Source organism: Vanellus vanellus, assembly GCF_965231255.1.
Source record: "Vanellus vanellus genome assembly, chromosome: 2".
NCBI lineage: Eukaryota > Metazoa > Chordata > Aves > Charadriiformes > Charadriidae > Vanellus > Vanellus vanellus.
The window spans coordinates 164235396-164248683 of NC_138906.1; the positions used below are offsets into that span (position 1 = coordinate 164235396).

The 13288-nt window shown below is 40.7% G+C and overlaps 1 protein-coding gene across 1 annotated transcript in view; it reads right to left on the minus strand.

Annotated features, from left to right (window-relative positions):
• FAM135B (family with sequence similarity 135 member B) overlaps positions 1-13288 on the minus strand; it is a gene marked incomplete at both ends in the record, with an annotated part of 140068 nt that overhangs the window by 19040 nt on the left and 107740 nt on the right. The window contains 3 exons of the mRNA XM_082479798.1: positions 953-1108; positions 4706-4755; positions 7514-7667. Coding sequence (XP_082335924.1) covers positions 953-1108; positions 4706-4755; positions 7514-7667 — 360 coding nt within the window. The remainder of the gene's footprint in view (positions 1-952; positions 1109-4705; positions 4756-7513; positions 7668-13288) is intronic.

A 13288-nucleotide genomic window follows, 5' to 3' on the forward strand; every position in this document is an offset into this window, starting at 1 on the left:
AGAGTTGGTTCCTTTTGCTGCAAGTCAAAATAACCAGGGGAATCTCAGCAACAGTCACCTCTTCCTGAATTTTATGTCTCCTTTTTCCAAGCTCAGCTGAGATCTTCAGGAGAGCAACCAGAGTGTTGCTGTTGTTACTCTGGAGAGTAACCGGACCTCCACTGACATTGACAGGAACCAGAACGTAAGCTGAGGTGTCAATACATACAATGCAGATGCCTAAAACTGAGCAAGTTGAATTCCACCCTCTCCTTTAACGATTAGAACAGGATATGAGATCAGCTCAGGTGATGTGCTAAAATGATGTCTGGTGAATAACCAAAAAGAACCTACTGGAAGACACAGCACTTTCTGAACTAATCAGATAAGCAAATCCGAGACAGTTAGCTCAAAAGGCAAGTGCTTTTGTGCCTTCTTTTTTATCAAGTACGAGAAGCAATTTCGACATGAACAATATTAATATTTTGTTCTGTGCATATCAGTAGGAGAAAGGCAAAAACTAGTTATATATATATGTGACACAGTGAAGAGAACAAATCTATATCCTCATCATAATTTTGTGAAAGAAATTTTATCTTTTTTGGTTATTTGTCATCATGATGCTTGTGCTTTTTAAAACACATTTTTATGATTTATGGATATCTAACAAGTACAGGTGGTATCTACCTCTTTCCATGCACCTCCTGTTCCATGCCGGATTCTGGTGTTCAACATAGACTCATTTAAAACAGGATCCTGGGTCCCATAAAAGCAACAGCCTTCATTTCAGAAATTGAAATCTGTAACTTCAAATCGTGTGCTTCACCTGTTCTCCACCTCTTGTCCTGCTCTCCCCATCTCCAATAAATACTCATATGGGCAGAATAGTATTGGAAATATATATCCAGAAAAATCATTAATGCCTATTAGGAGGTTACCATTACTGAACTTGGTTTTAACTTCTTAACGTTACCCTTAGCATGTGATGTTCCTGAGTCAGATAAGCGGTGACTTCTGGATGGAGAGTTGCCACCTCCAGGAACTGGGTCCACAGGGCCAGGAGATGGGAGCAAAGCCAGGCAAGGTCCTTGCTTATCTGTTCTGCTATCTTCTCTGGATTACTCAGCACCTGGAGGAGATAAAGGACATTTTGAGACCAAGACAGTGTCAGGAAGGAAAATTGGTTTGTATGTTAGGTTAAAACCTTTTAGGAACAAGAACAAAAAATATTCCTCTTCATTTTGAATTTTTACTAAAGCTACTATTTATTTTACCCCAAATAAAGCTGGTTAGACTTTTGCTTTTACTCTTTAAAAGCCACATATTTTAGCTCAAAGGATCTCAGCTACACAATTGGGGAGGAAGAAGTGGGAACAGCCTCAATTTTTGTGGACACTTTACTGCAGATGTAGTGATTGGGGAAAAAAAAAAATCAAAGACAGTGGGTTCCAAATTGTCCACCAGATGGTGCTGAATGTTCTGAAATAATAAACCCTGGCCCTCATCTCCTTGATGGTAGCAAACGAAGCCTTCTCAGCCATGTCAAGCCAGGATACCAGATGGGTGATTGAGGGGGGATGAACAACAAACCCCAAACCAAAAACACTGTGTCCTCAACACATGATGAAAACAGACACCCCAGAGTCTGCTGTTGCTTCTCTCCCACATTAGGACTTGCTGGGGCCTTCTGTGCCCTCCAGCTTGAGGCTGCAATTCTGCGTTAAAACCGTGCAGCCCAGGGAGTGCATGTCAGCAGCAAAGTCTCTGCATCTCAACCTCCCTGGTTTCATAATTTCTTTAACAAAAGACAGACAATGCATTTTACCTCCGTGTTTTGGCACAGAGAGTACAGAGCTGAACCTTCATCTGTCCTAGGGTCCCTACCTGCTTCCATGAAACTTGTAATGCTACCAGAAATACTCCAGAAATGATACCAGAGGAATCACTTATCAGTACGTAGCTATCAGTATGTAGGTTTTGTTGTTGTTGTTGTTTTTTGTTAGGACTGCAGTCTAGCTGAAAGCCTGCTTATTTTTTCACATTTTATTACGCAGGTAGTTTCCAGATTGGTGAAACTGCAAACTAAGCCATGATTGAAAGCAAATTGTGTGAGAGAGAGAAACAGAGAAAATGCGTGTGTGGACAACACAGATATTGTCACTGAGTTTGGGTTTTTTGGGTGCTATATGGTTTTAACAACTTGTCAAAAATGGCACAAGCTCCAATACCCATTCTGGCACTGGAAAAAACAGGGGGATAGTGGTAGAGAAAAGATCCTGCCCAAATATTTCTCTTTGTAGAAGCAGGGCACTACTTTATTTACTGCACTCAATCTTACATGTCGTATGTCAATATTTTTTTTTTATTTATTTAGTCAGTAAGCGGCCTCTTACATCATAAACTGAAAGCACAGCCTTCAAAGAAGATGCATTATTAATGCAAGCCATACTAGGAATAGGTGTATGATGGCTGTTTTTCTAGTTTACTGGTTCTTAACCTTTTGAACATATTAGAGAGGAAGGAAGGAAGGAAGGAAGGAAGGAAGGAAGGAAGGAAGGAAGGAAGGAAGGAAGGAAGGAAGGAAGGAAGGAAGAAAGGGAGGGAGGGAGGGAGGGAGGGAGGGAGGAAGGAAGGGAGGAAGGAAGGAAGGGAGGGAGGGAGGGAGGGAGGGAGGGAGGAAGGGAGGGAGGGAGGGAGGGAGGGAGGGAGGAAGGGAGGGAGGGAGGGAGGAAGGAAGGGAGGGAGGGAGGAACGAACGAACGAACGAAGGAAAAAGAAGGAAGGAAAGAAGGAAGGAAGGAAGGAAGGAAGGAAGGAAGGAAGGAAGGAAGGAAGGAAGGAAGGAAGGAAAAGACAATGCCTGCTTCTAATTGTGAGACCCTTACTGCACTGCCATACACAGGACAAGTGCTTAGCAACATTAGCGACACAGGTCAAATCCCAGGGACTCAGTTCCTCACAGCAAAACCCAGCAATTAAAATGATCACCAAATGTGATTCTGGCTACTCCGTTCACATACCTGCTGCAGGGCTGTTCCCTGTGACTGCACCTTTCAAGCCCCACTCAGGGTAGTCTGTCTTTAACTATACTGTCACGCAAAACAAATCAAGAGGGTTTTTTGAGGAGATATTTTTACGTGCTTGTTGACAAATCAATCATAATTACAAAAATGTTTCCCTTCCAGTTCCTCCTGTACTGAGTATCTTCTGTGTTCTTGAGTTGAATACAAAGCCATGGCAGGTTAAACTCATTTTTTTCTTCTACTTTTGTTTGTATTTAATTTTAAAAATGTACCTGGCTCTGGTAACACAGTGGTAATGGGAGACTAACCCCACAGGCTTCTCTCCGTATGTTTTTTAATAGCATTTTCTTCCTTTATAAATAACTGGTTTTCACATGTTCCGCTGAAAAGAAATGGCTTCAGTTCACTTAGTCCTAGAGGCAAAATACTGGGAGAGCATGGCCAACACCAATCTGTGCACCATACAGAGATACATACGACTTCAGCACTTACACTGTGGTGATGGTCAATGCTGCGCCTATGGTCCCACCAATATTATATAAGAGCTCAACATTTATATCTCGAGAGTGTCTGCAAATTCACTATCTTTATTATCAAATTATGCATAGATAGATCAAAGCTATCATCCCAGGATGCCAAGGCAAAACATTTTCAGGGTGTACAAGAAAACCAAAGTTTTTATAACACCCCAAAGAACCAGCTGTTCTAGCTGTTGTGTTCAGCTATCTGTTCTTGCGCTGTTTTGGGAGAACAAGAATTGGACAGGAATTAGAAAATACAGATAAATTAATGCTGGCATTTTCTGATGTATGCCAAGGCAATTTGGACTTTCCCAGACAAATAGAAAATAAGTCCAATGGAGAGTCTAGATTGTATGGTCTGACCTCCTATACCCTTACAGTTTCTAAATCTAGTAATAACTTATATTTCTCTAAAACAAATTTATATGAAATCAGATTTCTTGCAACATATCCAGGTCATGACTTAAAATTAAGAAATTTGTCATTTCAAATATTTTTCACCCATGGCTGACAAAAATTAGCCCGCTGTTTATAACTGGAGCGTGAACATACTTCCAGTTTGGTTTGGCTTCAGCTTCCCTCTGTTAATTGTTATTTTGTCATTCTTTTGCTGTCACTCCTGCTAATGAACTGAGCAAATCAAATATATTAAACCTCTGATTATAAAGCATTTTCCCCAGCGATCAGCTGACGTTTGCATTTTTTCCTGGCACCATTAACAACTTGTCTGTGTCTCACTTGAAATAAACATGGCAGAAGCAAGTTCAAGAGAGTAGTTCAGTTGCTTCTGTGCCAAAATCACTTTTTTTCCTCCCATGAGTCTCCCTACACATTTAGGCTTTTTTTATTTGTAAAACCTGCCAAAGGATCTTTTCTCCTGTCAGCATAAAAGCTGTAATTGCAGCCTACCCCCAAACCATTTTTTTTCTGCATACTCTGATACTCAGGCTCACTGAAGGATGATAAAGCAATCCAGCTGGTGACTTGTTAAAAGTAACAGAAACATCTTGTAAGTGACTAATCAAAATTATGTGAAATTGTTGGTGGAAGAGAAACATTTTACAAACTTTCTGCTGGCACCAAATTTCCTTCCTCCCCACTCTGATATGTGACTGGGCTGTCTCAGTGCACTTAAATAATGGACTTGAAAAAAGTATGGACAGATTCTGTTGAAGAAAATACCTGCAGCTCCGTACAAAGCTGAGATAACGTCTCCTCCACAGATAGCTCCTCTAGGGAAAAAAAACAAAACAAAACAAAACAAAACACAAAGGCAGACATCAGGTTTGAGAACAACAAATATGAAATGTTAATGCTCTGCTGTTTGTTCATGTGAGAATAGGTCATTCGGTACTCTTCCCTGACAGACAAATTTCTGTTTGGATGTGGTCACTCCACAACCCATCCTGTACTGGTGCAGGTGCAGGTACAACTTCTGCTCATTTAACCCAGACCACTAAACCTGTAGAAGGTCTGGAATGATGTTGACAGGACAAAGACAACAGAATTTGGCTTTTTGTTGCCTATCTTCTCTTTTACTAGAAGTTTGCTTATTCACCTTTGATATTTATGGCCAACTCCACAACTGAATGCAAAGTCTCACCGTTGTGAAGTCTTAGCAAATGACGTGCAAGAAATGGTTCTCTGTTGTGCTACACAGGACTGTGTAAGCAATACCAGATGTGTGACTAGTAAAAGATTGGGCACCTCTGTCCTGACTTGTGGAGTGTGAAGTACCTCTCCACTCCTACAGCAAGCAGCAGTGCTTTGATGAATCCAGCACAAGGACACTCCGCTTTAAATGCATCACAGACCATAAGGCAAAAGAGGACATAAATCAACTCTCCGACTTTGGCAGCTTGATTTTGCAATGCGGAACTTTCTAATAGTATCGGTAAAGAAACAAAGCACAACAACCAACAGGTCAGTCCCCTCTCCAGTTCCCAAATGACTCTTCTTAAATAGCACTAAGGACTGGGAAAGGACAAACTGAGATGGGTAGCGCCTTGAAAAGACCCATCCTCAGCTCGTAAAATTTGGGAAACAGTTAAACACTTTTAATGTCTAACCTAGGCTATTGTTGTAGTTTTGTTTTGGGTTTTGTTTTGTTGTTGTTGTTTTGTTGTTTGTTTTTCTTTTAATATACTACTTGGGGACCTAAAAAAAGAATTAAGAAAGTCTACAGAGATTTATAGTCTTGGATTTATCTTAACTATCTTTAGAAACCTATGATGAGATTAATCTGTCCAATATAAATGTTTACAACCGAATGAGTCATTTACATTCTCCCCCAGTCAGTGGAGAGAAATGAGCAAGTGCAAGGTGCATTCATGCCATCACAAGGTAGAAAGCACTATTTGTCAGGCAACATATTTTATTGTCTTAAATGGGCCTGTTTCTCCCCAGTGATTGCAAGGAGACAGATATAAAAATTTCCTCCATATTCATCATACTGGGTGAATCTTACGCCCCATGATTTTGCTGAGTTTTGCAACAGCCATCAGAAGATTAGCTTTAAAACCAAATCTTCGGTAGATTTTCAGACTGCAAATAAAATGATGCAAATAGCACTCTGCTCGAGAGGCTAAAAAGGGTATTTGCATTTAGCAAATTTGCATGCGTTACAGCAAGTACATTTGCAAATTAAGTGCCTGCTTCAGTACCAGTAGTCATTTGAATACCAAGCTAATTGTATTTAGAAAGCCGATATGTGCTCTGGGGTAGTTCTCAAGTTGTGGTCAACCAACCATACATAACTGCCATCTCCCAACCTATAAGCCTGTCCAGGTATGATACAAATCATCGTCATATGTGCCTGATAACCAAGATGTCTGAAGCATGACTTTTGTTGCGTGTTGGATTCTGTCTGAGTGCTCAACATTTGCAAATAAAAATGCCGTAATTTATTTTTTTTCTCATAGGTGGATTGAATAACACAGTATGTGCTCTTCCCACCCTATGAGTTTTAGGCTATCTTGAAGGGAAATACGTGTTGGGGAACAAGACATGAAGTGGAAAACAGGAGCTATAAAGCCCATAAGCCTGTAAAGTATAATGTATTACGTTTGATAGTTCTTGTATAAAAGCACTATAGAGTGAAACTGGAAAATGGTTTTTGCTCCCTTTTTAAATCTGCTGGTCAATGCAACTGACTCTCCTAATATAATTAGCTCTGCAACATAACAAACTGATAACTTCAAAACCTGTATACAGAAATACAAAACCACAAAACCACAGATGTGAAATCATAAGCCACATTCCTTGAATTCAAAGAAACAGGTGGGAGAGCGGGAATTAGTCAGGGGTGCGCCTCGTTTTCACAGGAGCTCATGCTGTCATTACAAACATGACTAAACACAAATTACAGAGCTCCATCCTGCAAATCCAGCCAGCCAGCACTTGCACGTTGGACCCAATAGGCCTGACCAGCCAAAAAAAGCTTCTGCCAAAACCAGAAAATCTATTAAACAATTGAATTAGGAAGAAAAGCAGAATAATTTTAAAAAAAAGCAAGTTGTAATTATGTAATTGGCAGGGAAGAAATACATTGTAAATCATAAATGAGGGAGTATGTTTCAAAAACACTCATATCACCTTTCAGATTTTTCTTCTCAGTTAAAAAAAAAAATGTTTGCTTCAGAGAAAAAAATAATGTTAGAGTCTTCCCCAGATTTCATGGCAATTCCGAACTGGAAGTTCAAGTCTTCAAAAAGCAATTGAGACTAAAAATCACTGAAAGGCAAGTATTATAAGAAATTTATAAAAACATTTTACCCCTCTCCACATCAGGCCACCTTTAGCTCCTATAAAAGGATTTACATAAGCTGAGAAGGCATTCATCTTTAACAGTCTGCCAAAATAAATACTTATTAGAAAACAGGGATAAAAATCCTCTATTATCTCTGAACAGCCCAAGAATTTTGGTTCTAAAATGTTTAATGAACATGCAGCACTACAGTATTCAGTGATTTGAAATGTCTGTTCACTTACCCAATTTCAGCTGTGGTAAATCAGGAATATCCTTCGTTATGAGGGTGTAGTACATGTGAAGTCCTCTTTGAGCATTCAAGAGCAGAAGACAGAGGTCCTTATGCCATTTGTACGCATGCTGCATGCAGTTTTCAGATGGGACATAAAAGCTGCCCTGTGTAACAAAAGTATCAAGAAAATAAAATACAGAGATTAAAATTATCGGCCTCCATTTCACAGAATCACAGAATGGTCAGGGTTGGAAGGTAACTTCGGAGATCACCTAGTCCAACCCCCCTGCCAGGGCAGGGTTACCTACAGCAGGCTGCACAGACAGCATCCAGGTGGGTTTTGAATATCTCCAGAGAAGGAGACTCCACAACCTCTCTGGGCAGCCTGTGCCAGTGCTCTGCCACCCTCAAAGTAAAGACATTTTTCCTTATGCTCGAATGGAATTTCCTGTGTTCCACTTTGTGCCTGTTGTCCCTTGTCCTGTCGCTGGGCACCACTGAAAAGGGTCTAGTGCCATCTTCTTGACACCTACCCTGTAGATATTGATAAGCATTGATGAGATCCCCCCTCAGTCTTCTCTTCTCCAGGCCAAACAGACCCAGGTCTCTCATAAGAAAGGTGCTCCATTCCCTTGATCATCTTTGTAGCCTTCCTCCCTCCTCTCCAGCATTTCCTTGTCTTTCTTGAACTGGGGATCCCAGAACTGGACACAGTACTCCAGATGTGGCCTCACCAGGGCAGAGTAGAGGGGGAGGATGACCTCCCTCGACCTGCTGGCCACTTCTTGATGCACCCCAGGATGCCATTGGCCTTCTTGGACACCAGGGCACATTGCTGGCTCATGGGCATCCTGTTGTCCACCAGGACTCCCAGGTACCTCTCTGCAGAGCTGCTTTCCAGCAGGTCAACCCCCAACCTGTACTGATGCATAGGGTTATTCCTCCAAAGGTGCAGGACTCTACACTTGCCCTTGCTGAAATTCATTAGGTTTCTCTCCACCTAATTTGCTCTAAAGGTTTCCACAAAAATCCAGTTGTAGGCAACCTTTCATTTCTAATCAAGCATTTGGCAACAAAGAGAGATTTTATACATCCTTACCTCCTAGCCACCTAACTAGTTAGATGTGTAACCATAATTGCATCTCATTTTACATTCATATTTTGTCCAAACTGTACCAAAACTATTAGGACTCAGCAACACTGTCACATGTACAAAGACACTCAGTCCAAACAGTCCAACAGAGAAGTCCATCTCTGTCCTTCACACGTGTCCCACTGTGGAGTCGATGTCTCTCCACACTGTAGGCAGTGCTGTGCAAAAATACATCCTCTCTGCTATAGGAGGAGGAGTAGAAAGGACTATAAGGATGGCTACATTCACTTTCCTTTTTCCTGATACCCTCTTATCCCCTTTTGCAAGGGTTGTAGCTTGATGGTCTTGTGGTATGCTTTATTATGAGTACTAGTTAAAAAAATGCAGATGGCACTGCTAGCCTGTCAACTAATATGAGCCATCCTGTCCTCCAGGATCAATGTCTGGGTTAGTATATCTCTTGTGATAGGAGATGTAATTGGACAGATCACAACATGTTTAATACAAAAATTTCCCAAACAACACATTAAGACTTAGAACATAAGGTGAGTTTGCATTAGGGAGCTATGTTTTCCCCCAGTTTTCACTTCTGTCAAAAAACTCCTCTTGTATAAATTACTCATATTTTAAATTTGCACTGCTCAGATTTAAAAAAAAAAAACAAAAACTATTTATTAAACTGTAGCTTTGTGCTGAGGATTGCATGGAGAGTTGCACGGAGCAGTATGACAACTATCAATAACAGCTCATATTTCTGAGGTGTCTGTATGCATTTTACAATTTTTAGCCAATGATGCAGTAGAAAAAGGTGTGAGCATTTGCAATCAATGACTGTTGGTTGTTCTCCCAAACAGGAGTAAGTTATCTGTACTGCAGAAGAAGAACGGGTTATGAGAACGGAGAAGTGAGAAAGCCGCCTAGGTGCTCTGTCCTTGAACTCTATGAAACATCAGGCACATTTAGAATACATCTAGATGTGCTTTTTACAGCAAATAGGCTGCACAAAGGCACCAGGATAGGACTCTCTCAGTTGCACAGCTGTGGAGAAACATTAACAATATGCAGTTTAGTCCAATGCTGATCACTGATGGTTTAAGAATACAATTCCTATATGTCAACTAGGTACTGATTGCCTTTTTGGACACTGATAGTCCCAATAGCTATACATCTCCAGGAGCAACAGAGAAGACTCACCAACAACACACCAGTGTCTATCCTGTATTGTTCTCCCTTTGACTTCCCTAAAGCCTCTGTTTCATGCCTCTCAGCTTGAGCTGGGATGCTTCCCTCAGCTTTCTCATGCAAATCTTGGAGATGCTAACTAGCATTCTGTAGTAGACACAAAGGGGACTGCTCCTCTTGACCTACACAGAAATGGCTGATGATAATTGAGGGAGTTGGTTGTTCTTGGAAGGTTTCAAAACCTCCAGCCTCAGCATGAATCTATTTTATTCTCACCATGGAATATCGAAAAAAGGAGCATAAAGCAATGCTACTGGAAACAATAGAAAATTGGAAGTGGATTGATATACAATGTCACGAAAAAATGTCCTCTTTTATAATCCATTGCTGATTTTTGATGCAAAAATTACTCTGTCATTTAACTGCTACACTGACAATCAGAAGGAAAAATGTGAGATAATTTCGTAGTTCATATCAGCACTATAACGTGGCATTGTTGAGCAAGACTACACTTTAATAGGTCTATTTTCAGCCTTTCTTGGCATACATTATTTTTTAAAACTAAAAATAAAAAGTAATAGGAAAATTCAACCGCAAGTGCACTCAAAAAATGTGTGAATTAAAGATGTTGAAAATCTGTTTTAAATTCTTTAGTATTTGCCCACTTCTCTCATGGTGCTTTTTTAAATTTGATGTCAGTTGCATTAATAAAAATTCTTAGAGATGAGCTAGTTCAACTTACTGAAGCACAGGGTTTAGGAGAGTATACTTTGCAAAGATTTACACAGTGGCAAAACACAGAATGGGGAAAGAACCGTCATAAAATAAAAATAAAACTAGTTCAGTGTGCATTGTTTGTTAGCAGAATAACTTGGTAATTATTGTATACATTTAGAATAATTGATGCTGTAAGGGACCTTTGGAGGTCATCTAGTCCAGCTGCTTGCTTAAAACAGGTCTAATCAGATCAAGTTGCTCAGTGCTGTATCCTGCTGAGTCTTGAACAGCTCTGAAGAGGCAGCTTTTGTCCCACCTCTCTGGGCAACATGTTCCAGTGTTTTACCACCTTCACCATCATTTTTTTTCCCTTGTATCAAATCAGCATTTCCCAAGTTCCAACTTGTGTGTGTTGCCTCTCATCCTATTGCCATGCACCGTCAAGAAGAACATGGCTTCATCTTCTCTTTGTTCTTTATTCAGGTGGTTGTAAAAGGCAGTAGCATTCCCCCTGAATCTTCTCTTCTCCAGACTGAGGTTTTCTTGGCCTCTCGTTGTACATTGTGTGCCCTAGCCCCTGAATATATTACTGTCTTGCTGGACTGGCTCCAGTAAGTCTATACATCTCTTGTACTGGGGAGCACAGAACTGGACACAGTACTCCAGACGTGTCTCAGCAGTGCTGAGGAGAGGGGAAGGATCGCCTCCCTCAAACTAGTGGCAACGCTCTCAGGGATGCTGCAAGGACTTCTCTTTTTCTGGTAGCACTGTTACCTATGCCAGAGAGCTTGAAATGCGCCTGCTTCTGTTGAGAAGGACCTCAGTTTTACTTTCTCTTTTGTAGACGCAGGAAGGAGAAGAATTTACCTGCTTTGTGTCTTTTTTCAAACATTTCTGTAACTTAAAGCTACAGATTTACTCAGGATTCAGGAAATAAATTAGATTAGTATGAGTCCAAAAATCAAAAAAAGGTCAGATATTTCTGAAGATCCTTTAACATTAAGTCCGAAACCAGTAAGATTCAGAGAAACTGCCATGCAAAACCAACAGGCACCTGGAGACATTGCCCTACTAATCTGTCAGCTGAAGATTTTAAATGCCAACCTGAATTTGTTTATTTACTCTAAAGACAACTCTAGGATTGATGTCACTGGGCGGGGGGTGGGTGGGGGAGGTGTTAATGCATGAGTAGCGAGAGTGTATGTATGGGGAACTAGGTTGTTTCTTTGCCAACAGAGACAAGTCGACTCCTGATTAATCATTTCAGAGCTCTAGGGTCATCTGCAATGAAGAGAAAGAGCAGAGCCTTTGGCACCATTTTATCCATATTCTACAAAATTCAGTCTGGATCCTCATTTTAGAAAAGGAGACGCTTTAGTATGGAAGAAGTACGGGTAGCAAATGGTGCAGTCTGAAGTAATGTTGGTTTTCTGCCTGAGTAGGATCATATTGAGTCCACACAAGCTGTTCCTTCTGCTCCCTCCTTAAAGGAGTGCCATCTTATAATATTGAGCACTAAGTGAATAAAGACTAACTCGATGTATTTCTCACAGAAAATGGTTCCAGTTTTATACCTTCCACTTTAGGAGAAAACATATAAGGAGAGAAAATGTCAAATCTCTTCATTAAAAGCAGACAATAAGAAAATTCTGGGCTCTGAGAGAAGGCCTCACACATGCAAATTTAGATACCTATTTCTGAGCTACCACCTCTGTTGACAGATGGAGAACTGGTAAAGAAAACCATTGCTGGGGAAGGATTGTTTTCATGAAAAAGATGATATCTAAAGCCAAGGAACTAAACTGTGGCCACATCTTCCCATTAATTATGAAGGAAACATAGGACAACTGACCACATGTTCTACACTGTAGACACACATAATCATGAGCACTGAGTACAACCACAACAGACAAGTCCAATTTCCTTTAGCATTGCTGTCCATTGAAACATAAACTTTCTTCAAATGACTGTAAGATACAGTTCGTATACATGTGTGCATAGAGGGCTGAAAAGATTGCTCACAGATCTCCCTTCTTTTCCTGTCCCAGCTCGCTGGGAGGAATACCTGTGCCCAAGAAAGGTGCTGTGATTTGTGAATACCATTGCATGGTGGGAACAGCACTGCACAGTTGCAATTCAAGGCAACGCTAAACTGGCACAGTCCAGGCCATACCATGGATGAGTAAGAGGCCATATAATTAAGCTGAAAGATTTTAATGAAACTCTATTAAATGGCAACTGATTTTGAAACCCTGTTTGTTAAATAGGAACATCCATCCTAATTTGAAAAATCATCTTGTCAAGGTGAAAGTAAGCGTGATAGAAAAAAGACACCAGGCTCCAAATCTCTGGTCCTTCAGTGACTTAAAGACATTACTGCTCTCACAGGACTGTGTCTTCTGAAAGGTGTCACACACACACAGGAGGCAGAGCAGGACATAAGAGCGATTATTAAACCCACCTCAGGGACAGTTTAAGCTAATGTGAACTAAGGTCTGTGCATCCTCGTCTGCAGGGATCCCAGCAGGGGTGGCTGATGCCACTACAAACTGCTGCAGCTAAATCAGCATACCCGACACCGTTCAGTAAGTGGAGAAATGTCAAGAAATGTCCTCCTTTGGGATGGCCTGAAGATTGCAAACCTTCCACGTTTGTTATTTTAATTGTATCCTCTGCCTTTGTATTTAGGTGGTCCCCTATTTCCTAGGTTATAGCCTGAAACAGAGATTCAGTCTACAATACTACCAAATCGGGCTCAGTAACAAACAGGGTACAAGCTATTGTAAGGAAAAA